The 25,029-nt window shown below is 62.8% G+C and overlaps 5 protein-coding genes across 5 annotated transcripts; all 5 read left to right on the top strand.

The window, feature by feature from the left end:
* Nucleotides 1–985: 985 nt before the first annotated feature.
* LINJ_04_0540 (conserved hypothetical protein) lies at nt 986–5,638 on the top strand (the record flags this gene model as incomplete). Its single annotated transcript, XM_001462855.1, has 1 exon — nt 986–5,638. One exon carries the CDS (start codon nt 986–988, stop codon nt 5,636–5,638), a length of 4,653 nt encoding a protein of 1,550 aa, XP_001462892.1.
* Nucleotides 5,639–6,579: 941 nt separating this feature from the next.
* On the top strand, nt 6,580–8,358 carry LINJ_04_0530 (conserved hypothetical protein; the record flags this gene model as incomplete). Its single annotated transcript, XM_001462854.1, has 1 exon — nt 6,580–8,358. One exon carries the CDS (start codon nt 6,580–6,582, stop codon nt 8,356–8,358), a length of 1,779 nt encoding a protein of 592 aa, XP_001462891.1.
* A 2,654-nt stretch (nt 8,359–11,012) lies between these two features.
* On the top strand, nt 11,013–12,056 carry LINJ_04_0520 (conserved hypothetical protein; the record flags this gene model as incomplete). The annotated part of the gene is made up of 1 exon (XM_001462853.1): nt 11,013–12,056. One exon carries the CDS (start codon nt 11,013–11,015, stop codon nt 12,054–12,056), a length of 1,044 nt encoding a protein of 347 aa, XP_001462890.1.
* A 1,807-nt stretch (nt 12,057–13,863) lies between these two features.
* On the top strand, nt 13,864–17,067 carry LINJ_04_0510 (putative huntingtin interacting protein (HIP); the record flags this gene model as incomplete). The annotated part of the gene is made up of 1 exon (XM_001462852.1): nt 13,864–17,067. The coding sequence occupies one exon, from the start codon at nt 13,864–13,866 to the stop codon at nt 17,065–17,067; it is 3,204 nt and encodes a 1,067-aa protein (XP_001462889.1).
* A 1,424-nt stretch (nt 17,068–18,491) lies between these two features.
* LINJ_04_0500 (hypothetical protein) lies at nt 18,492–23,234 on the top strand (the record flags this gene model as incomplete). Its single annotated transcript, XM_001462851.1, has 1 exon — nt 18,492–23,234. The coding sequence occupies one exon, from the start codon at nt 18,492–18,494 to the stop codon at nt 23,232–23,234; it is 4,743 nt and encodes a 1,580-aa protein (XP_001462888.1).
* Between the last annotated feature and the right edge of the window lie 1,795 nt (nt 23,235–25,029).

The raw sequence follows: 25,029 nt of genomic DNA, 5'->3' as shown, positions 1-25,029 counted from the left end.
TGTGTGTGTGTGTGTGTGTGTGTGTGTGTGTGTGTGCACGACTGCCGCGCACACCGCGCGTGTCCGCAACGAATGATGGCCTTTCCTCGACCGCTGTCTCCGCTGCTTTTTGCGCCACATAGACGATCACCGCGCGTGTGCGCACGCGTGTGTGTGCGTTGGTCGAACAAAACGCATCAGAGAGTGTGTGATCGGCGAGGAACGACCCCGTGCAAGCGGGGCGTGCGTCTGTGTGTGTGTGTGTGTGTGTCTGTGTGTGTGTGTGTGTCTGTGTGTGTGTGTGTGTCTGTGTGTGTGTGTGTGTCTGTGTCTGTGTATCTGCGTATGTGTGTGTGGCTGGTGCGCCCCTACCGCACACGCGCACGTGCCTGTGTAAGCAGACTGTGCAGAGCTCTGCATCCGTTGTGCAGTCTGTGATAGCAGCGACGGAGATGCGGCGTGCGTATGTGGGCGTGTGGGTGCGAGCGAGGAGAGCACGAGGAGGGTGTGCGGATGAGAATATCTGTGAGCGTGGCGTTGTCTATTGGAGACGCACGCACGGTGTTGTGGTGAGTAGCGTCGAGCCCGTCTTACATGCACGCATGCGCGCCCGTACTTACGGATCTGCGGCTTTCGCCTGAGGAATGCAATTGAATGGGCTGAGCGGACCCCTCTTCTCTCTTCATTGTCCACGCACCCTTCTTGGTCCATGCATTTCCTTCCCCCTTTCTGCCTGACGGCTGACCCGCCGTCGCACCGGAGCTCTGTACCCCGGAACACCCACACATACACCCACAACGACTCTCGCAGCAGCCATCATCACGTACAGCACACGAAGAAATTACGAAGGAGACGCCAGCTGTAAGGACGCACTGCTCCCCGCACGCACGCACAGAGAGCGTAGAGGTAGACAGCGACCCTTAGAAGCCGTGCAGCGTCACTCCCGCTGATCGGGCTCTACTTCTAAAAAAAAAAACTATCGCTCATTGTTGCCGACGCCGCAGCCATGACCGCCACAATCCTTCGCACGAACTACGCCCTACTTCTCTTTTATGTGCGAGAGAAGTACTGGCATCATGCGGAGGAGGTGTGCATGTCCGTCATCCAGTCCACGGATGATCACATGTTCCGTGTGTGGCGGGCGCTGACGCTGGATCGGCAAGGCATGACGAACGATGCCATTCGCGAGTACAAGACTGTCGAGTCGCGCCGCGCCACCGCCGTGCCGGCGCTCATGGGCATGCAACTCATTTACAGGAATAACCGCGATCAGGAAGGCGTGGCGCAGACGGAGGCGAAGCTCGACGGCTTCGAAGTGGCTGACAACATGGGTGGCTGGGTGCAGGCGGCGGCGTTGTGCTGGGCCGCTGGGGACATCAACGCAGCCAGAGACATCCTGCTCAAGTTCACGGACAACGAGGCGGCGATGGCATACCGGGACGAGTACACGAACTACGGCACCATCCGCGGCTGGGTAGATCTGCTGTCGGGCCGCGGTGCGCTGCTGGAGAAGGCTGGCGCGCTGTTCTCCAGCATGCTGGAGATGGAGGAGGCGCAGTACTCGTTTTTTCAGTCTAGCAATGAGGCCGGCGGCGGTGGGAGCGGCACCACCAAGTGGACCGACATGAACGCCGCGCTTGGCTACGTGGCCTTCCTCGAGCATAAGACGCAGTTGATGAAGGCGCAGAGCCTGCTGGACCGCCTTGTCGTCCTTTATCCGAACTGCAGCATCCCCCCACTGGTGGGCAAGGCGCGCCTGCTCATGCAGGCCGATGACTGGGAGCAGGCGATAGAGGTGACTCACCGCATCCTCGCCCACGACAAGGGCAATGTCGAGGCCCTCGCACTCGAGGCGCTCTACGCGATTGGAAAGGACACCCGCCAAGACGCCGCACAGGTGCGGTTACGCCGCCTGCTCGACGCCGTCCGGGCCAAGGAGCCGCGCAACGTGGCACTGCTGCACCAATTCGCGCTCGTCTTCTCTCGCCTGGCTGGTGGTCGGCTGGATCTGTTAAACATCACCACGCAGTTTTCGGAGATGGCGTATGCGCTGGATAGCCGCAACGGCGATGTGCTCTGCGGGTTGGGGTACCAGCAGCTGTACCGGCATGACTACAAGACCGCCGTGGCGACTTTCCGCAAGGCCGCAACGCTGACGGACAGCCTGGGCCCGCTCCTAGGGACCGTGACGTGCCTCTTGCACCAGGGCGACGTGGAGGAGGCGGCGGCGCAGCTACAATTTTGTAATCAGCTGCAGCCGGCTGCGCAGCGCAACGCGGAGCTCAGCATGCTGAACGCGCAGCTGCGGTGGCGCCTGCGCGGCATGGAAGAGGAGACAGCGGTGTTACGGTATCTGGATCAGGCAGCCGAGGCGATCAAGCAAGACGTCAAGGAGCGCGCGGGATCTGGAATGGAGGTGTATGTGCACCTCAACGCCCCCGTTGCGCTCGCCATCGCCCATGCCTACCTCATGCACTGCCGCAACGAACCACCGGACCCGATGTTCAAGCACACGGACGTGGTCAGCGAGAAGTGTGGGCGCCATCTCGAGTTCGTCGTGCAGCACCTGCCAGCCTGCATGGAGGCGCAGCTGATGCTGGCCAAGGTGTGGTTCGTCAGAGGTGACGTGCGCAAGGCTCAGAACCTGCTCAAGAACACGCTTCTCATGCAGGAGCAGCCGCTGCCGGACGCCTTCCTGCTGTCGAGCCATATATGCCAGTACATGGGGGATGTCAAGCTCGCCAGCCAGGCCTTGGAGCGCGCGCTGACTCTCGACTTCTCCCTACAGGAGCAGCCCCTTTATAACCTGCTACTCGGCACAGTGCAAGGCACCACGGGCAAGTACGCGGAGGCTCTCGCGTCGTTGCAGCGCGCCTACAGCACCGTGAAGAGCGCGGCCGCCGCTTCCACCGCGGGAAAGCCAACGAATCCGCTCAGCGTGCCGGAGACAGTAACTCTGTACCTACAGCTGGCGCAGGCACAGCTGCGCGTGCGCGACGTGGAAGCGGCGCGCGCGACACTGGCGGAGGCAGCTCTCCAGTTCCGAGACTCAGCGCAGATAGGGCGCGTAGTCATTGCGCAGGCGATGCTGGCCGCGCGCACAGATGTCGATAAAGGCATCGAGCTGCTGCGGCAGGTGCCGAGCAAGAGCGAGTTCTACACGGCCGCCCACTCGCAGCTGGGCAAGCTCTTCCTCACACAGAAGCACAACTTGGGCATGTACATCCAGTGCTTCCAGGAGATGGCCGAGGCGGTTCCGTCCGCGCAGAGCTACGTTGCGCTTGGCGAAGCCTACACAGTAATTCAGGAGCCAGAGCAGGCGATCGCGGCGTACGAGAAGGCCAGGGCGCTCTCTCCATCCAGCAGCGAGCTGTCTGTGCGCGTTGGCCGCGCTCTCGTCGCGGCGCACGACTACGCCAAAGCAATCCGGTACTACCAGGACGCGCTCATGTCCGACCCGCACCTCTCCATCGTGCGGGCCGACCTCGCCACGCTGCAGTGGCGGCTGGGCCGCATAGACGCGGCGCGCGAGACTATCGTGATGTCCCCCGTGTACGAGCTTCCTTCCACAAACGGCGCCGGTGCAGGTGTGGCGTCCGCAGCAGCGGCGGGGTCTGCGGAAACGGTAGGGACGGCGATTGAGCGGATCAACCTTTACCTCCTCCTGTACAAGGTGCTGCGCGACCAGCCGTGGACGGTTCCGTTGAGCGAGCAAGGCACCGCCCACACTGGCAGCGACGGCGATCACGGCGATGCGGCCCTCAGGGCCCTTCTCACAGCCCGATCGCTGCAACGGCGCCTCATCGAGCAGCAGCTGCGTGCCGAAACGGCCGAAGTGAACGCCGAGCAGCGCGTCGTCATGTCGGGGATTTGCACCGAGCTAGGCGCGCGGTGCATCTACAGCACCCCTGCGCCGCCGCCCTCCTCGGTCATCATGACGGACAAGAAGGTGGAGGCTGCCGCGGCGCTGGCGCTCCAGTCCGCTATTGCGGCACGGCTGACGAACGCGCGGGAGTACCTGCGCGAGGCCATCACGTACGATGAGTCGAACGAGTGCGCACAGCTCGAGTCGGCGCAGCTCTGCTACCGCACCGGTGACATGGACGGGTGCGAGCGACACTGCACGACAGTGCTGCGCATGGCAGACGGCAGCTCGAGCAATGCAGATGCAGTGATACTGCTGGCGAACCTGTACACACAGCAGGGTCGCACCGAGGACGCTCGAGACATGTTCGATGACCTTCTAAGGAAGACCCCCCAGCATTACGAGGCTCTGGTCTACTACCTCATCCTCCTCTACCACGCCGGACAGCTGACGGAGGCCAAGGACGCGCTGGGTAGGGCGGCGGCAGCCGTACCGGCGGGCCAGCGCGCCGATCCGGGCTTGAGCTACGCACGCGGCCTCTACGAGCACCTCTGCAACAACAACGCCGAGGCGCTGCGACACTTCAACTTGGCGCGTCTGCCAACCGACAACGCGTGGTGCACGCGGGCGTTGGTGCGCATGATCCGAATTTACCTCGTACCGACCACGCAGGATCTCTGGGTGCGAGGCGCGAACCCGGCAGCGGCAGGCTTACCGCTCACTGAGCAGCAGCACCAGAAGTCAGCGCCCCAGAGCAAAGGCCCCGCAGCGGCAGCCTCGACCGGTGGTACGGAGCTGCACGACAACATACGCTACGCAGAGCAGCTGCTGTTGCTGCTGCCGGTGCACAGCGAGGAAAGACGCATTCTTCAGGCATACTGCACGATGGCGACACGACGCCCGGAGGAGCTCGAGACGGCGCTGCATCTATTTCTGGAGTGCATTGTAGCTGCTGAAACCGGCGGCGTGTCCGGCGCTAGAGCGGCGTGCGGCGCGACGACTGCCGAGAAGAAAGGCAGAAGTGGCAGCGACAAAGACGCCACCAAAGCAGGGAAGAAGCCGCGGCGTGTCGGTGACAGCGACTCGGACGACGACGAGGACCTCCAGCTGCTGGCCAGCATGCATGAGGCCGCCGCGGAGCTGGCGCAGCGCAGCAGCGGCAGCAGCACGGCCACACTCGCCTTCGCGCTGCAGTGCAAGGTGGTGCACCCGGAGGCGTTTCTCGGGCTGGCCATCAGCCTCTTCGTTTCTGGGCAGGAGACGGCCGCGCGGAACGTGCTGGCGAGGTTGCTGGAGAGCAAGAAGGTCATGGCAAAGATGCCGGTGACGAAGCAGGCGGACAAGAGCAAGGGCGACGCCGCGGAGCCGCCAGCCCCGATTACTGTCTCTCCTCCGATCGCGATCCTCACGTGCTCCGAGGACGACACAATCGAACGTGCGATGCTCTTGCAGGCGTACATGGACACGCAGGAGGGCCAGCTCGAGAATGCTCGGTTCGTGCTGCAGCAGGTGCTGGCGGCCAACCAGGGCTGCGGTTCCGCCTGGAACGCGCTCGGCATGATCTACGAGCGGAACCAGAAGCACAAGGACGCTTCGCGGTGCTATCAGAAAGCCTGGGAACTGGTGCAGGAGTCCGACCCGGCTGTCGGATACAAGCTGGGGTTCAACTACCTACGCGGCGGCGAGCCGGTGAAGGCGATCGACGTGTGCAAGCGCGTGCTCGCCCACCACGCCACGTACCCGCACATCGAGGCAGATGTCATGGACGTTGCCTACTCAATGCTGCGGCCGTAACTCGGCGCGTGGGAGAGAGAGTGTGTGTGTGTGTCTTATGTATATGTGTGTCTGACGACGCACCAGGCCAGCCGCACGCGTGCGTGCGTGCACCCCGGCGGAGGAATGAACTGTGCCACTGTAAACGTTTGTGTGTGTGTGTATCTTATGTATATGTGTGTCGGCCCCCCCCCTCCCACTCCCCAATCGATGTGATCTCAAAGACAGCAGCCACGCCTGAAGTTCCTGCGTGGGGGGGGGGGCAAGAACGCACACACGTACACACACACGCACCTCTTGCGCGGGCAAAGAAGATGGGAAGAGGGGACGCGCTCATGAGAACGACGCGCACCTATGCGAGGGCGAGGAGGCGGCACATCTCGTGAGACCGTGCGAGTCTATCTATCCCGCCTTCTCTCGTGGCGCAGCTGCAGCACTCATTGCTTTCTCTCTGTGGCAGTGGAACCGCTACGACTCGCCAGACGACGACGAAGACCACCACCACCGCCAGCCGAGTCAGGTGTTTCGCAACCATCGCCCATTTAAAAGCCTTCTCTCATGTGCCGGACACGCACACGCTCACAGCTGCACACTCTCTCCTCTGACACCCCTCTCCCTCTCTCTCGTTGCTGCTCTTACTTGGTGGTGGCTCGTTAGCTCGTTGGTCTTCTGCTGCAGTGCATTCCGGTATGTCTCTGTGTGCGTGTCCTGACCGTGTCCACTCTCCCAAGGTCTGCCTGCCACCGTCACCCCACGCGCCTCTTCTGCGCGTCCTCACGGGCTCCGTATAGACACATACATCGCTCTTGCCGTGCTGCTCAGCGGATTCACTGCTAGCATCGCGTTTCTCTGCTGTTCATCCCCGGCAGCGGTGATCCGTGGACGGGCATCGATATTAGGCACACAGACACACGCACGCACGAGCACACGGACGCACCCACCAACCCTCTCTCGCCGTCATCATGGATGTCCCGCTGCCGCTGCGGCAGTTTACGATGGTGCCAGGGCAGAATATCGACCCTCTGTTTCTGTGCCCGCTCTGCCACGACTCCTGGGCAGATCCGGTGGAGTTGGTGCCGTGCGGCGACATTTTCTGCAAGCGGTGCATCGGCGCCGCCCGCGCGCAGCACGCGGCGCAGCCGATGATCATGCAGAACTTTCAGTGCCCGCTGTGCCAAACTATCTTGCAGAGCGAGAAGAAGCCCAACCGTATGCTGCTGAACTCAGTGCTGATGATCGAGGTGGAGTGTCGGTACTGCCACTGGCGAGGGACGCGAGAGTCTTCAGAGCAGCAGCACACGTGCACGGGGGTGGACGGCGCCGTGAAGTCGAACCATCACTCCACCGGGCTGTCAGACGTGGCCTTCTCGACAGCATCGACGCCGGCTGAGGGAATGCCGACTCGAGAAGGCGGCGCACAGGCGTCCCCGTCGCCGCCGGCCTCGTCGCCCGCCGTCCGCAACGGTCCGCGCCGGGCGCAGCGCGAGATTGAGGATGGCTACATCCCCATCGGCGACGACCCGTCGTCGGCGACGCTGCGAGCGAGCGACATGTCACCATTGAGAGACAGCGTCGATCCCTCGCACAACTGTGTTCCTGCTGAGGCGGTATCGGTGAACAGCTCGTGTATGGCCACGTCTCCGCTGCAGACGCCACATACGGGTCCCACGAATGACAGCGCGTCGCATACTTGCATGTCGACCAGCGCCTCGCCGTCCCACGCCCAAGAGCTGTGGCGGCGCTACGGGCTCTCGCAGATCGAGTACGACCAACTCGTCGGAGTCTTCATGATGTTCGACGGCGGCGCCGGCCGTCTGAGCGCTGGGCAGCTGCGAGACTTGTGTTTCTGCATGAACTTTGTGCAGCGCGAGGACGACGTTGGCGTTATCTTCGCCAGCATGGATCACGCGTGCAAGGGGTACGTCTCCCAGGACGACTTTCTGCGTTGGCTCAGCACGCATCCGCCAGACCCATCGGCGCTGTTCGGTCTTAGCCGGTACGAGTACACCGACGCCCTCTTGCAATTTCGAACCGCCGACCCCGAGTACAACGGCGTCATCGACGCAAGCGGCTTCCGCTACCTATGCTTGCGGCACGGGTACGCGCAGACGCCTGAGCAGGCGATGCGGCACCTCCGGCTGTGCGATGAGCAGCATACCGGGTACGTTAGCCTTCGGCAGTTCTTGCAGACTCTGAAGTCTATAAAGACGGGTCATGAAGGGGACCTCTCGACGCCGCCGCCAGCGATCTCCATCACGGTTTCCAGCAGCTCGCACTCAGGATCCGGTCGACCACAACCCGTGGCTGCGCCAGGCTCTTCTTCTCCGGTGCACCTTTCTAGGAGGGCTTGCGCGAGCATCGGAGGCGGCGGGGCGTCCAGCTTCTCGGGCTCTAGCGAGTCCGCCTCGCTGCAGGTGAGCGAGTGCTTCTTCAGCGATACAGCGCAGGCATCGCTGCACCCGTACACACAGCTGCACGCCCAGCATTACGGAGCCTCCAGCTATACCTCTCTGGCGCAGCCTCCCATGTCACCATTAAGAGCGCCCTCTCAATGGCAGCAACGGCAACAGCAGCGCTTCGTGAACAGCGGCGGCGGCACCGTAGGCGGCGTCGCGGCGTCGCCTGTTATTGGTCAGCAACGGCCAGAAGCAAGCCCAACCGCGAAGGCTGCGCCGGCCTCACGGCTGCACCGACAGAACGGGCGTGGCAGCCGCGGTGATGAAGAATGCGTGGTGATGTAGCGGCACTTGGACGCCCACCCATCACAGAATAAGCGAGGATTTGCCCCTCCCTCCCTCCCTCCCCCCTCCCTCTCCCCTTCCCGCGCACACACACACACACACTTGTGAATGGCACGGCCCGCTGACCTCGACGGCCGCGAATTGTGTATGTGCAGCAGTTTTACCCGCCCACATCACCGCCCGGCTGTGCCTGTATGCGAAGAGGCAGAGAGGATCGCCTAATAGGAGTCGCCTCCAAGCGATGGACAGGCCGCCTCACAGCGGCGTTTGTGGAAGGCAGAAGGACTGTTGTGATGTCCGCCGTGCGTGTGCATGCGTGTGGTTGACTGTACTGCTTCTCTCGGTGGTTTGCAGGTGCTCTGCTTTTCCCTTGTTCGCTGCATATTGCCCTCTTATTGGAGGAGGGAGGGGGGAGACTTCACCAGCGTGCATACACACGTGTGCGCGTTGTGTGTTGTGTGTGTGTGTGTGTGTGTGTGTGTGTGTGTGTGTGTTCGCGTGTGCGTGCGTCTGTGGGTGTGGATGGAGGGGGGGGGCAAAGAAACACTTCACGGTCGTTGTTTGCGCTTGGCATGTGGTGGTGGCGCGGCGGCGTGCAGCGTCGTTGAACGTCGTCGCCGGTGATGGGCGAGGCGTTTGGCGGGAGGGAGATGTATATGACTCGATATGGGCTGCCCCGTCCTTCTTCCTCACTCCTCACCATCATCGCCTTCGGCCATCCTCTCCCCGTCTTCTCGATTTCTCTTCGCCTGCTTTGGGGGTTTGTGTGTGTGGGTGTGTGTCTACTCAAGTCTCTCTCTCTGGGCAATCTTGTGCAGCCGCATCGCGCGCCACCCTCCAGCAGCGATTCAAGCGCCGTCATCCACCATCATCATCTTTCGCGGTGGAAAACACGCGCGCGGCCAGCTGGTGCGTGCCGGCTATCGAGACAGAAGCAGAAACGTTGCGCACGAGCCTGCTTGATGGGCGTCTCTCTGTGCATCTCTCCCATCTTCCACCCACCCTCGCCTCACGTCTCTTTACCTCGCGCTCGCTCGCCCCCTCACTTGTTTTGATATGTGGGGCTCTCCTCGATCACGTCTCCGCAGACCCACGCACACTCGCGCACGTCCCGCACGGAAGATGCGGCCTGCCTCTCCCCCACCGCATCCACGCCCTGCCCTTCCCTCTGACGGGCGCTCCCCTGCAACATCGCCTGCTCCCCGTCTCACCGAACGCCGAGACTAGGCGACAGGCAGTGATGCTGCTACTGGTGCATCACCGCCATCATCGTCTCCGCCACCGCCAAGGCGGCCACAGCCGCAGCGACAAACGAAGCAGAGCGATGCGACAAGGGGAGGGGGAGAGGGGGGAGGGCGGAACCGGCGGCAGCAGCGGTACTAGATAGCCTGCCGGCCATCGTCGCACGCAACGCTGCTGTAAGGGGAAGACGACGAGGATGGCGCCTTCTCCGACGCTCTGTGGGACTACCGGCAGTGTGAGTGTTTGTCGCGTTGATGCTTTACAAGTCGTGCGCCGGGGGGGGGGGGGCTGGAGACGGCGGCGGCCGTGGCAACGGGGGCCCACAAAGGCGCCAGCAGTGGCGGTGGCGGTGGGGGGAGGGGAGAGGCATCAGGCGCCCCTGAACGCTGGGCGTGTGTGGACGCGGCGGGCAGAGCAGGCGCGGCGCATCTTCACTTCGCAGCCGGGGACGACAGGCAGATGCGAAGCGGGCCGAAACGCTGGACTCGCGGCAGGCGGTATCACTGCGACTAACAGCAGATCAGACCAGCGCCAACGCCGCGGCCCAACCTTCGCAAGCGACAAGGGTGGCGAGGCAACCGGTGAGCCCTGTTGAGGAGTGTGCATGCTGGGAAATCGTCCTTCTTAGCGTCACCTTCCTGTTGCGCTACGTCTTCCTCCTGCCCGGTGCCCTCTTCCAGCCTCAGCCCCTGCCCGCCAGCTCCGCCGCAGCTGTTCAGCGCATCGAGAGCCGCACGATGCTAGAGTAGAGCAAGGGCAGGGGAGACGGCGAGCAGCGCCCGCATATCGACATCAACGTCACGCGGTGCGCGCACGGTGATATCTTGTCGCTTGCGTTGTTTCTCTCTTCCCTCGCCTCACCACTCGTGCGAGCTTCCATTCTCGTCTCGCTCGCAGGTCGTCTCGGTCCTCTTCGCCCTCCGCCCCGCCACCCACGCCGAGGGCACTGCATTCTTTTCGTTGCCTCCCTCGCTGGTCTCCGCCGGCTGCACCACCGCGGTTGCCGGCGCAGGCCTTCTTCTTCTGCTTCTTCAGGGGGCGCTCTCTCCTTTCGCCACACCTACAACCCCCTTCTCTCTCCGCGTGTGTGTGCGCACTCCGACGCGCTTGTGTGCAGGAAGTGCGTATGTGCCCCTCCACGGCACTTCTGTCACGGGGCCTTCCTCTCCATCCCCTGCCCCTCCCTATTCCCTCCCTGCCCTCATGTCGGGCGGCGATCACGGCAGCGCCGGCGTCTCGCCTCCTTGCGCGCACCCCGCGTGCCCTCAACAGCCTCCTCCGCCTCTTCTCTGCCTTGTCCAACATCCACGCAGCATCCCACGGAAACGCGCACGCGCGCACAGCACGTATTCTCGCTCTCCTCCTCCACAGCCGCGCCGCCGAACGCCGCGAAAAAGCTAAAGCAAGCCGATATGCCGTTGCCGCTCATGTCCTCGCTGTCATCCGCCGCGGGAGTCATGAAAAGCATCGCACCAACGGCCAGCGCACCAGAGCCGTCCTTCGCGTCGTTTGTGCTAGAGCGTGTCTCGCGCAACCCGTTCCTGATTGGTGAGACGCCCCGCTCTCTGCGCCCTCCACCATCGCAACCGGCTGCAACGGAGGATGCACTGTCGATACCCAGCGCGCTAGATGCAGCACAGCGCGCGGTGATCGCGCAGGCAAGCACCTCTGGCACAGCCGCGACGTCAAGCCCGGCGTCTGCGCTGGCGGTGACGGCGGTGCTGCAGCGGGCCCTTATCGACGCGCCTCTGCTCCCAGTTGGCGGCTGTCACCTCCTGCACGAGCACGTCTGGACTCACTTTCTCGCGAGTGCAGAGGCGGCGAAGCAGGTGGGCTGCTACCGCAAGGCGCTGCAGCTGTGCAAGGTGCGACAAGCAGAACCCGGCACGGGGGTGAACGCGCCACTGCAGGAGCAGCCGCAGGCGCCCCGCACGGAGGCGACGGCGTCCACTTGTGATGGAGCGCTGAGCAGTACAACACGAGGCGCTGCCGTTGACCTGTTCGCCGCCTCGCCGCTTGCGTCTTCGCCGACCGATAACCAGCAGCGAAGCTATCAAGGCGGCGTGGGTCTTCTCCAGACACCAGAAGAGCTGAGTCTGGCCTTGACTGAAGATGCCCTGCAGGCAAACATAGAGCAGGCGCTCACGCGACTCGCGGGGTCTCGGGAAGAGCTGCAGCGGGGCTTGGCGAAGCTGCGCCGGCTCTTGGACGGCCTGCGCGCGTACGACGCGGTGCCGTTCGAGGAGCTGGCACGACAGGAACAGGAGGCGGTACGTCGCCTCTTCGCACCTGTAGCAGCGACGGCGGCGGATGGTAGTGCGCGTAGCAACACCGATACGAGTAGCAGCAGCGCCGTTCTCGCGACGGGTGCTGCTGCCGCTGTGGAACGGGTTGCGCAGGCAGTGCTTGGTGAAGCAAACATGCTGGCGGATCGAAAGCGGTCACGTGAGGGGTAGTATGCCCTCTTCTTCTGGGCAGCGCGTGAGCCGTGAGTGCTGGTAGGCTGAGGTGCAAGCCGAAGTGGCTCGATCTCATGGAAAGCGCAGCGAGACGAAGAGGGGGGCGAGTGTGTCAGCACCGTTACCGCTCTTATCGTTTAACAGAGCAAACATCCCGCCCCCTGGAGCGCCGTTCGCACCCACACTTTCTCTCTGTCCCCTGTGGGTGTGTGGGCGCGCACAGCTTTACCCTAGCCCCCTCCCCCTCCAACCCACGTCAGCACACGCACACGCGCACAGAACACATCCTCCCCCCCTGCCGTGCTTCGCTGTCCATAACCTTCGTAAGGAACGGCGCCTGCCGTCATCTATCGCTGTCGAGACACTCAACCTCATTGCGTACGCGTGTTGTTGTTGAGGTTCGTGCGTGTATTAGGCCTGGAAGCCGTCGAGGCACACACACCTCTCAGTGCGTGGTATTCCAGGGTCCGGTGTACCCCCCCCCAATCTGTGTGTGTGTGGGGGGAAGGCGGGCCAAGCAGAGCCCACCCCCCTTCATCCCCGCCAACGCCGCAACGCCCCTGGCCATAGCAGGGTCAGGTCCTGGATGGTGCCGCGACAGTGCGCGCGTCTGTGCCACCCATGTGCTGGGCAGGGCGACCCGCGTGGGTCGTGTGTGTCTCCCTCGGGCCCCCGCTGTCCACCGGTGGGTGGCCCCGAGGCGACCTGCGAGGCGGAGGGGTGGGAGGGCAGAGTGTGAGGGGCAGGGGGGCCGCGCGCTCAGCCGACCGAGTCGGCACACGGCCGTCACACACGTGTGTCTGCAGCTGCTTGGATTGTGTTACGCGGCGGAGAAGCGAACGCAACGCAGGATTCCTGATGAGGTGGCAGCGGGTTGTTGCCCAAGCCAACATATGCACGCATGTCTAACGTGCCCTAGTCCGGCCCCAACGCATCCATGCCGTCGTGCACCCCCCCCGCCATCACCATCTTCGCCTTCCTGCCGCCCCTTCGCCTCTCCCCTTCACCCCTGCGAGCCTGCGAGCGCGCTGGCTCCTGCCTCCAAGAGGCAGACGTCGATCCCCCGCACACGCCAGCGCGAGCTGCTCGCACATCCTATTTTGCGTTTTGTTTTTTTCTGTATCGTTGCTGTATATCGCTTCGTATCAGCGAAAGCATTCCGCCGCGCCGTCTCTCCCACACGTGCGCACACGCGGGCGCCACTCTGCCCCACCACCACCACCGCCGCCGCGACCCTTCCCTTCCCTTCCCTGTCGCACAAACTTTTTTCTGGTTAAGTGGGGTTTCGACGAACGCATCTTCGCCCCTCCCTGTCGCCTGTGTCTGTCGCTCTGTACATATATATATATATACAGGCACCCGCGTGCACGTGCGTTGTTGTGGCCTCCTCCTCCCTCCCCTCCCCTCCCCTGTCACGTCCTGTGCTGGCAGCATCGGCATCAGTGCCCAGCACAGGTTGGCGGGCGTTTTCTTTTGAGCACCTCTTGCTTGTGTGCCGCTTGCGCTGCGAGGGTGGGGAGGCAGAGCGAGGGCTTCTCCGCTTTTTCGTGGAAGGTGCATCGGGCGCATTATCGCATGCATTCGCGGTGGAGCATCGCTCTCTCTCTCTCTGAGTGTGTGTGTGTGTGTACGTTGTTTGCTTGGCTGCCGTTTTGTGCCGGCACTTCTTCTTCAGCGGTAAATCTCTCTCCCTCCTCCCTCACCTGCCCCCCCCCAACACACACGCACGCACGCACGAGCTATCCATCATCCACTACCACTTGCCCATCTGCTCTGTCCTTCGACTGTGTGCTCTCCTGTCACCATGCGGGTGTTCCGCGAGGCCATCGAGAAGAACGGTGGGCCGCTGCCGCTCTTGTATTACTTGCAGCCCGATGCTGGTAATACGCCGGACCCTGGGTCGGCGCACTACCGCGACAAGTCGATCGACCTCCTCAACACACGCGTTGACCGGCGCACCTTCTTCGAGTGCGTCCTGAGTGATGCGGACTTCGCGATTCTGACAACGTTCCTGATGAGTGGCGTGTCGGTCAACGCAACCCGGGACGAAGATGGTGCGTCGGCGCTACACGTTGCCGCGGCAGGTACGCTGGAGGTGCTGAACGATAGCGACTCTCAGGGTGGCGGCGGCAGCGGCCAGATGGCCAGCGGTGAAGGTGCCGGAGGTGGCAACATGCGTGGATTTCACGCTGCGACTCGCGAGAAGGATGAGCTTGCCGATGACGGTGACGAGAGCAGCGTTAGCACCAGTAGTATCTTGAACCCGCCGTGCAAGAACCAGCTCATTATTTCGTTCCTCATCGACAACGGGGCCGATGTGAACGCGGCCATGCGCGGTGGCCAAGGGCAGACGCCGCTAATGATGGCAGCCTCTCGGCAGAACATGCGGGTGGTAAAGCTGCTGCTGGCGAAGGGCGCCGACCTGAGCGTGCAGGATGCGCAAGGGCGTACGGTGCTGAGCTACGCCGTCGCCTACCCTCACGTGATGGAGGTGCTGCGGCTGTGGATGGGCGAGGAGGCCTTCTACGCGGCGGCGGTGCGGGAGCGGCTTCTGCACACGGCGTGCCGCTCCCTCGGCAACGCCTACGCGGCGCTCTACCTCATTGAGCAGATCGGCCTGGACGTGAACATGAGCGATGACGTCGATGTGGCGGCTGCCGCAGCATCGCCAGCGCCGGTGCTGCCTGGTCAAGTGTTGCCTGTTGACCCGAGGAACCCTCGGCGGGACTGCATCCAAAACCGCTCCTGCGCACCCGGGACCGCGGCGATGTTCTTCGCTGCTGATGCGTCGGACGGCAGGCACAGCGCATGGAGCCTCGCGCAATCTTCTGCGAATGCGGCGCCGCCGACCACGAACGCCACGACAACGGCGGCAGCTGGAAACTTCGCGCACCCCCCCTGTGCCGGCGTCGGCAGTTTAGGTGCTGCCGCGGTCGAAGTCGTCCACATGGGCACTTTGCACAGCGGCGACACGCCACTGCACTGCGCGGTGAGCGCCGTCGACGTGGCCCTCGTGCGAGCGCTACTCAGCAAGGGTGCCGACGTGCACGCGGCCAACCACAGCGGTGTCACACCGCTGCAGCTTGCCCGGTCGCCATCGTCGCTTGCCCAGTCGTGGAAGCAGTACTGGAAAGATGAGCTTATGGTGATGCTGCGGCCCACGTCCGCCAGCGCCGCCGCTGCCCGGCGCCGGCATCGTGAGCTGCAGCGCGACAATAGCCCGGGCAAGGTGCGCGCGCTGCTGACGGCCTACAGTCACGCCAACACCACGCAATCACGTGAGAAAGTGGTGCGCGAGGAGCCAGCGCTGTACCTGTGGAAGCTCTACGCTCCCATGGACGTGGTGCTGCTCGTCGCAACGGCAACGCTGCCGCACGTCTTCTTTTACATCTGCTGTTGCGTCATTCGCAACTTTTTCGTGCTGTTGTGTCTGCTGCCGCTCATATACGGCGCCTACGTCGGGGTGCAGCGCCTCGACAGACGCCGCGCTCAAAGCCGCCCCCTTACGGACTTGGGCTGGTGTGTTGGGTTTGTCCTCGCGCAAGGGCTGTGCCTGCCGCTCTGCACCACGTATTACTATTACCAGTACTACAGCTTTAACTTGGAGGATCACACAGCGTTTAGCTGGTGGCTTGTCCCGGCCGTCACGGCGACGGGGGTGCTAGCGGCCTACGTGGTTCTCTCCTCTCCGGGACTTGTGACGAGCACCGAAGGGCAGCGCAAAGGCATCTACGCTAGTCTGCGAAACGTCCAGGGCGAGTACGAGAGAGAACTGCTGTACAGTATTGATCTGCGCACCATGGTCAAGAAACCGCTGCGCGCGCAGTACTGTCCGCAGCTTCGGCGGGTCGTCCTCCGCTACGACCACTTTTGTGGCTACCTGAACACCGCCATCGGCGGCGGCAACCATCGCGCGTTCTTGTGGCTGCAGGTCGCGCTGCTGTCCATGCTGTGCTGTTTCTACTACTACGCATGCGAGTACAGGCGTCTCATGAACAGTGTCGTGGGCTTGGCTCGCACATCGGCGGCGGCGGGTCGCGCGCCGGGGCACAGCACGACCCGCGTGGCAGCCGCGATGGAAGTGGATCGTGTCATTATGGAGAAATTCGAAACGGCGCTGCTCGCGACGGCCTGGCGCCGCCTCGTCTATACGTACTCCCAGGTGATCCTGCCCTTGATGATTCTGATGGTCGTGTATGCCCTCTGCACCCAGCTACACGCTATAGCCCGTAACTTGACCTTCTACGACGTCGAACACAGCGAGGACGAGAGCAGCCTGTACTGCTTCACGCTGGGCAGCAGGGTCTACAGCTTGTTCGACAACGGCATATGGGCCAACCTCCGCGAGTTCTTCGGCTGGTCCTCACTCACGCAGAAAGTGTACCGGGTTCCGCAGATCAACCCCTACCTGCAGCAAGTCGTCAAGGACCATCAACGATGGCAGTTGACCGGCGGCGACGCCTGCTGTGATAACAGCGATCGTCAGCATCAGTCCTGCACGCACGCAAGCGGCGCTGTCTGCAAATCCGGTGCAGCAGCAGCAGGCACCACCACCACGGCGGGTACAATTGCAAGGCCCGCTGAGTTGGGGGAGGGCGAGTCCACCCGAGCTCAGCAGATGCTGAGGGCGCCACACCATGAAGCACTCGCCGCGGCGGCAGCATCCGCCAATGTCGGGGGGCTTCCCCAGGGACGTGAGGCGGCGCAGCAGGAGCGGCAGTCAGCGTCACAAGCCGAGGAGGGCGGAGAAGAGCACGACGAGGCAGAATACTACGCTGGCAACGGCGGTCGTAACGACGGTTCAGCACTGGCAATGCACATCTTCCAAGAGATGGTCCGCAGCGGCCGCACGGATGTTGGCCGTCGTGACGCCATAGAAGTCATGGCGCACGGTGGCGGCGCGGATGCGGAGACGCAGCAGGAGTGGGATGCGGCGGTGGAGAAGGCGAGGCAGATGTACCGCTTCTACCTACAGTCGGTCGGCGGCGCCGGCGACGGTGATTATTGAGAGCGCCGAAATGGGGCGATCGTGACAACGGCGGGAAGGGATGGGGGACAGACAAGAAAACAGAAGATGGGGAGGGGCGCGAGTCCCGCACAGCGTCCACAGACACACGGATGTATTCACCGTATGTTGAAGCGCGTCTGTGAGCGCGTGTGCGGCTTACGCGCGCGAGAAGGGGGGAGGACGGACGAGGGGAACCCTCCAAAAACGAAAGACGCGGAGGAAAGCGGGAGGCGTGGAAGAAAGCACGGCCAGCATGAGAAAGTCGTGCTTTTACTGTTGGAGGGAGGGAAGGAACCTGGGTTGTGGCTGGCACGCATGCGTATCGTGTGTGTGTGTGCTGCTTCTGCTTTTCGGCCTGCCCGCGTCTGTGCCCTTCCTCCTCCCCCCTCCCCCCTCCCCTCGTTCCACCCACCCTCTCGCCATGCCTCCTTCTCCACCGGCAGCGCCGCTTCGTTCCGTGTTCGGTGGCGCTGGCACCTGTGGAACATCCCAACAGGGGCCTCTCGACAGGTTGGCCTCGCTTGTGAGCAGGGCTGTCTGCATGCTTACTTTGTGCCCATCAGTGGGCCGTCCGCCCGCTTCTCCTCCGCGTATTATTTGCACGCACGCACTCAAGGAGGGCAAGAGGCGGCGCGGTCAACGCCGACGGGCAGCACCGACACCTACGGAAGGGAAGCTGCACGTCGAGAATTCTAAAGAACTCTATATATGTATTGCATGAACTGCAGACGGTGGTCGGCGTCGAGAGAGAAGCCGAGGAAGAGCTGTGCGTGCGTGTGTGGGTGTGTACTTCCTCCTTCGTGCCCTCCACTCGAATGCATACCCGGGGTAGCCCTCTCTGTGCATGCGTGGTGTGTTGGAGCCAGTGCCACCCCCATCCTATCCCGGTCGACATCTCCATCACGTGTGACAGGATAGCCCGCAGGATGGAGAGTGGGTGCCGCACTCTCGCGCGCACCAAGCAAAATAATTGGATAGGTAGATACCACGTACGTATCGAACCTCCGTGTCACCGTGAGTCCAACGGCTCGGTGTACGCGGCGCAACCGCGCATTCACATACGTACCGCCCCCCCCCTAGAAGTCGGATTTCGACGGAGCCGAATATGCGGACTCGCTTCAATGGCCTTCGTGTAACGTCCCTCCCTCCTCCCTCCCTCCCTCACCCCTCTCTCTCTCGCTCTCTACATGGAGAAAGAAAACTAGACACATACCAGGCGTGGGCATTTCCTGCGCACACCCTGCAAGCCGCGCCTAATACGGAGGAACACATGCAGGCGTGCGCACGAATACGACCTAAAACGTTCAACAACCAAACAGTAGGAATCCTGCAGACCAATTCGTCGCTGTTTCCTTTTATTCCCTGCTGCTCTTGCGCGTCCAGCACCAACACAACTTCACTCATCGCATGGGTTCTGCTCAGCCATGCCGTCACCCCTGTTGCACCGCGAACCGCAGCTGATATCCTCGCCTTCATCGCGTGAGTGCCAATGCCCCTTCCAAGGCGGCAGGAAGCTCCTGCCGTTGGCAGACCTGCGTCATCAGCACGGCAAGGGTAACGATGCTGGCGCTGGTGGTACCAAAGAGCTGTCCAGCCTTGGTGGGAGGAACGTTAGCACGGCGAATGCAAGCTCCGCAGCGGCGAGTGCGTCGGGACTGCCGCGGTTGGCGGCGGTGGCTGCCGTTCCGCCATCGCTTGAGCTGTTCCTGACTGCTTCTAGTGAAGCGGTTGAGACGGTGGTCGTGTGCGACAACGAGAGCACCCAGGCAATGCACAGCGGCGCGGCCTTTCCTGCCGCCGCCGTCGCACCTGCCGCGGCAGCCCAGCCCCTAAAGTTTTTAGCCGTCAGCCCCTCCACCGCGCCCGTGTCGCTCGAGTCGTCCTCTTCAGCGGCTGCATCGGCATCCCTGAGCTGCTCCTCGAAACCGCTTATCCGCTCTACGGCCATGCCGACGGAAGAGGGTCGCATCCTGCCACTACCAACCGCAGCAACTACCCTGGAAGAAGCGTATCTCGAGAGCCGCGTAAGCTACCCGTACAAGGGTGCCGACGCGATGGCCACCTTCGACCTCGCCAACCCTCCGCCCGCACCCTCCCTGCATGTGGACTCGGCCGACCAAGGCGGATCAGCAGCCACCACCACCGCACCTCTGCTTCGTCAGCAGGAAAGCCAAATCTCCCTGTCCGGAAGCACGCCGAAAACACCTCCGATTTGCCAAGAGCGACTCTCGCCAGCCGCAGGGGCGATGAAGCCGACCAATGTCCCAGTGGGCCCCTTCTCGTACCCCGCTGCCGCCCCCGTAGCAGAAGCAGCGGCAGCGGCAGCAGCGGCCACAACGTGCACAACAAGCACGACTGTCAAGGGCGTCGCCTCTTCCTCTGCCGCGCTCACTGCACACTCCGCCGACTACGGCAGGCGAACGAACAGCATCGATGGCACCCTGAGCCGCGAAGCCGGTGGGGCGGCGGCCTTTGAACGCGCGCCTCAGCAGCAGTCACCGTCGTGCCCCCTTCGCACATCCGAGTCTTTCGCCACTGCTGCTGCCACACACCCTACGACCGCTGCCGTGCCGGGCTCACCCTCGGGCTCCTCGAAGATGCAGCCGAGCTCGCTGCTCTCACGAATGACAACGCCGGCAGCGGCTACTTCGCGAGCCTCTGCCGGCGTTGGAAAACGGGACGACAGCAGTGACATTGACAGCACGCCACCTCGGCTGATCACCTCAGTCGCGTCTTCACTGGTTGTGCCACTCGCGGTGTCGGAGACATCGACAGAGAGAACGCGCAGCACCCCTGCAAGCTCCATCGGCTCTCTCCGCGTCTACGGAGCGCCGCCGCCGCCCTTCCCTCGCGCACCATCGAGCGCCACCAGATCCGGCAGCCCAACGCCATTCTCGCCCGTAGCGGTGACCGAAAGAACCGGGGTGGTCATGGACGTGGTGGGCTACCTGGAGCGCGGGTACGACACACTGTGGCGCACCCTCGCGCGGTTTTTCGCGGCCGCGTTTCTCCCGCACATTTTCTTGTGGCATGCGGTTCCGGCCCTGATTCCGCAGCCGGCGACGAGCGCCGCGGCGGAGGCAGCGGCCCCGCCACGAGTGCACCTGTACGCCGTGGCGTGCAACCACCCCGAGGTGGTCTTGTTCGCGCTGGAGCTGCTCGTTGCTGGCGTTATGCTTTGGAGTCTCGTGCGCTACCTTCAGCTCAGCACTGTGCAGCGATCTCGAAGGCACCACAGCCTCTACGGCGGCCTCCATCGTAGCAGCACATCACTTGCCGCGAGGCCCAGCAGCGCCGGCGTCGGTCAGGCATCCGTGGCAGCGGCTCGGATCGCTGCGGAGAGGTGCACGGCCCACCTTCCCACCACCACCGCCACCCCAAAGAAGTTCGTCGACAATGCGGAGTCACCGTCGACGTCGATTCAGATGGCGGGCATGCGACTCCTGTCATCAGCGAGAGGGCTGCGTCTGCGGCCGCTGCGCAGCCCCAGCGCTGGCGGTATCGGCAGCGGACTGAACAACTGCGGCGTCCCTGGCAGCAGCAACAGCGTGAGGAGCAGCGGCCATGCGCATCGCATCTTCTCTCACTCCTCTGTGCCGCTGCTGCATCTCCCGCTGAGGTCATTCGGTGGGGTTCGGAGTGCGGTGGCGATGGCAGCGCGTGCGGCGACCTCAGGGAGTGCGACACCTGTGCGAGATCCCGTAACCGTCAGCTCCTGCCCTTCGGAGCGTGGCGGCATCATGCGCTGCTTCGGTGGCAGGAGTGTTAGCGACGGCATAGTCAGCGGCTCGACGCTCAGCGGTCGCAGCAGTGCATCGAGCGTAGCAACGCCTTCTCTATCACCCTATACGTTTATGGGGCTTGCCACACCGGCAGCAGAAGTGATGCAGTGTGGCTTTAGCGATGCGCACGGGATTGACAGTCTTCTTACCCCTGGTGATGGTGGTGGTGGCGGTGCCATCGCGACGTTGCCTACCCCTTTCAAGGCGGAGGAGAGCCGAGCTGGAGGGAGCCTGCTCCACGGCTATCATCCTCGCACAGCTCTGTGGGATGTGCCTCGGTTGCAACAGCCATCACGGGAGCTGCTCAGCGGCAGTGGTGCTGGCTGTCAAAGAGGGCTTCCAGCGTCGCCGCCGACGTCCATGGATTTACATGCCTCTCCATTCTCTGTGCTGAACTCAGCAGGGCACGCGTCACTGGCGCTGGCTGGACTCGCAGACCGCGACGGCACCCTGGCGAAGAGCACGAATGGGACGGTCTCCATACAGCCGTCCGTGGTGACGCCGGCTGCAGCGGCGGTCGCGGAAAGTGCGATGCGCACCGACTCGCTCCTCCTCTCGTCCGGTGGAGCCGTTACGGCCGCTCTCGCGCCCTCATCCCCCACCTTCGGGCGTGATGGATTCGTGCCTACGATGACGTACTTCGGTATCGGGCTCGGTTTTCTCGTCTGCACGGGCCTCGCCGTGTGGCGTCTCTCGGTGGACTACTACTTCGCACGGTACAGCTTCGCGCTTAGCACCAACGCCGCCTTGTGGTTCTGGCTGGTCCCGGTCTGCCTCTTGGGCATCGCCGCGTACGTGGTGCTCTTGATTGGCGGCCACACGCTGCGCTGGCGCGCGCTGCGGCAGCTGCAAGAGAGTAACGCACGCGGGTGCAGCAAAAATGACGAGGATCAGGAGGAGGCCGCCCGTCAAAGGGCGGCAGCGGCGGCGCTGTGTAGACTTCGCTGGATGTCGTGGTGTTTTGCCTGCGTTCCATACCCGAACCCGGACGTGGCGCTGTTCGTCGACCTGCCAGAGTCCGTTATTATGCGGCCAGACGCGACGGCCTTGTTGCCTATATTAACCAGTCGAGGCTCGATGGTGGGTGCCTTCGCGGTCGACGAGTCTGACGCAGTACCTCCCGTGGTGCCGCGCACGCCCAAGAAAAGAGGCTTCTGTGACGGCGGTGACGAGACGGTGTACGATAGCGAGGTCAGCGCTAGGGGGTCTGCTCTGCGGCAGCAGAGCGGTGTGCTGAAGGGGCTTAGCAAGGACAAGGAGGGAGAAGGAGTCTTTGTAACGATCGATGATACGCTTGAGCCCGCAGACGACATCCTGCGCGTGAAGCGGGAAGCACCAGAGCCGAGCACGCCGGTGCCTGACATATCCGGTGATGTAGGAAGCCTCGCCGCAGCCACTGCGCTCGACAACTTTAAGACGGCGTCCCTGCGGGCCACCACCTCTGCCGCAGCGGCGGACGTCAGCGGTAGCCCGTGCAAGCCGTTGCTGCCGCCGTTGTTGCCACACCGGTCATCTTCGAGGTTTTTTCCCACGGGGATGGTGCGCTCCTTCCTTCTTGGCAGAAGCAACCTCAACAGTCGTGGCGCATCATCCAGTTTCGCGCCTTCCCAGTCGCTGTGGAGCTTCGGCCAGCGACCGCAGCGCGGATGCGCTGTGGCGCACGTGTTTGCCGCCTCGCGCGCATGGGTAGAGCACGCCGCTCGCGAGCTTCACATCCCCGACTTTATCATGCGGCTGAGGCGTTCGTGCGGTCTGGCGCAACAGCGGCGAGTAGAACGGCGATCGCGGCAGCGCACGCGCGTCGCCGCGCCGACGGCGTCAGTGGAGCGGCGGCTGCGGATGTGGTGGTCCTGCGAGCGTGGCAGCCTGGAGCGCCTGGTCGCCTGGACGTACTTGATCATGTTGTTTCTCTTCTCCCAAGCTCTGCTGTCGCTCATGTATTTTACGTGGTCGTGGCGCAGCATCGCCCGTGAGGCAGCGACGGCGACCATGTACGCCACCGACACAGGGCGCGCCGCGATGCCGGTACCGCCATCCTTTGTGGTTTACGGCTGCACCAAATGGCAGCGAAGCCTGCGGAACGCGCTCTGGGTCATCCCACCCTTCTGCGTGAGTGGCGACGGCAGCGTCTCCTCACCGCGGCAGTCGACAACGTGGTCGATGGCGAGTCAAGTCGCGCTGCTCTTCACGCTACTAGGTCAGCGCCGCTTTCAGGTGGCCTACCTGTACACGAATGTCGCCCTCCCCATCGGCTTTGTGATCTCCCTGTGCATTTTCGCGCATGAGATACGGCTTCATATTAAGTCGCGCCGTGTGCTACGGCTGCTCGCGCTTGCCAAGTCGCGGGTCGAGACGGCGCGCAAGGTGCGCGACGCGATGCTGTGAGGCGGCCTCTCACCAGTGTCTGCGTGCGCGCTGTCTTTGCGCGGCAAGCAAGGAAAGGCGGAGGGGTGATCGGCAAAGACAACGATGAGGGGTTGATGAGGGGTGTGTCACTCTCCGCGATTTCAAGGGGGCAACGCCTCCATCCACCACGTATCCTCCTGCTCCTCTACCCACTTCATCTCGAAGAATCGGAGTCGTCGTCGGCCCTGCCCCTCGCTGCCCACCCACCACGACAGGGGGGGAGGGCCCTCTTCGGCTGATAAGAAGCAAGGCGGTCCGTAAGCCTACCCCGATGGTGCGCTATGTTAGCGAAGAATGCCGTGAAAGCAGCACCCTTCTTAATGGATGGCGTTGGCACCGCTAGAGGTAGCGCCGTCGCGAGCGGCGGGATACCCATCGTGCTATGGTCTTTCACGGGAACAGAAAGCTCGCAGGGCAGGTCGAGTGGGAGTGCGCATGTGTGGGAGTGTATCATGTGTTGGAACCTGTCCCTCGTTCTCAGCCTTTGTCCCTCATTTTCTCTGTTGCGGATGTCATAATTCGTTTGCCTACGCGTGTGCGTGCGTGTGCCTTCGTCCATTTACGAGTGCTCGCGTGTACGCCCTCCTTCCTCATTTTTTCACTCTCCTCCTTTTCGCCTTTTCTCTCTCTGAGTGTGTGTGTGTCTTATCTCTTTAAGCTCGCGATGTGTTTTTTTTTGGGGGGGGTCTTCGTAGATTCAAATCCGTTAACCGCTCGCTGTTCTCTCGCATCTCTGTCTCTGTCTCCCTGTCCCTACCTCTTGCCGCCACATCTCCGTACCCTTTCTCTTTTCATGGTATCTTTCCACGACTCGCACGCGTGTGGATGCGTCGCGCCGTGGAACAGTGTAACGAAGGTGCTGGGGCGCAGAAGAGAAGGGCAGGCAGAGACTCATACATGTTCCTCTATATACTGATAAATGCGTATCAGTGCCCGTCGGCGCCTCAGAAAAGCGCGCATTAACAACGCCCACACGAAGCCGCGCGCAAGGTATCTGTATAGATCCTTTTCATACCTGGAGGAACGGCTTCCGTGAGGCCTCCCAACTCCTCGCTGCAACGGACTGTCGCGCTGTGGAGACTGAACAGCTGTGCGCAGACACGTTAGTGTACGGAAGCCGTGGGACTGTCCATGTTGCCAGTCGGAGCTTCGCCGTGCGAGTGTGCGAGGGAGGGGCGTGGCGGGCCAACACAAACACACACACAAACGCACTTGCTGGGCAAAGTCGTGTGACGCCCTCACGCATTCAGCGACATGCATGAGCGCCGCCACCGCCGCGGTGACTTGTAGACGCGATGGCAGCGCGTCTCCTCGCAGCTCTCACGTTTCTGTTGGCGAGGCTGACTTTTCTTTCGCCTCATCCTTCCGCGATCGCCCATCATCGCCCTCGCCCTCTCTTCCAGCTTGTGCATCATTTATTGTTAACGCACCCACAAAACAACGAGGCGAATACGCATCCCCTCACATCCCGCATACACCCGAAGGTCCGTCTCTTATCATCACCACGGCCACCATCACCATCCCTTGCCACTTGTCCTCGGCTCCTTTTTGGGCACACGCATAACGGCAGCACCGCCATCGCCGCCTTTGTCTCTCCATCACCCACGCGTGCAGGCTGTCCACTAGTCTCCCTCCCTCTGTGCGTGTGTGTGTGTGTGTGGAAGGGGTGTGTTGGGACGGTGCGTGTGTAACAGAAAAGAGAGTTGTATTTTGTTCTTGTGTTTTCCCTCCTCTTCTGTGCTCGTTCGTGACGGCAGCGCCGCTCCGACACGTT

This window comes from Leishmania infantum, chromosome 4, assembly GCF_000002875.2.
Source record: "Leishmania infantum JPCM5 genome chromosome 4".
Lineage (NCBI taxonomy): Eukaryota > Euglenozoa > Kinetoplastea > Trypanosomatida > Trypanosomatidae > Leishmania > Leishmania infantum.
The sequence above is the reverse complement of the archived record's forward strand: the minus strand, read 5'-3'. Positions and strand labels throughout refer to the sequence as shown.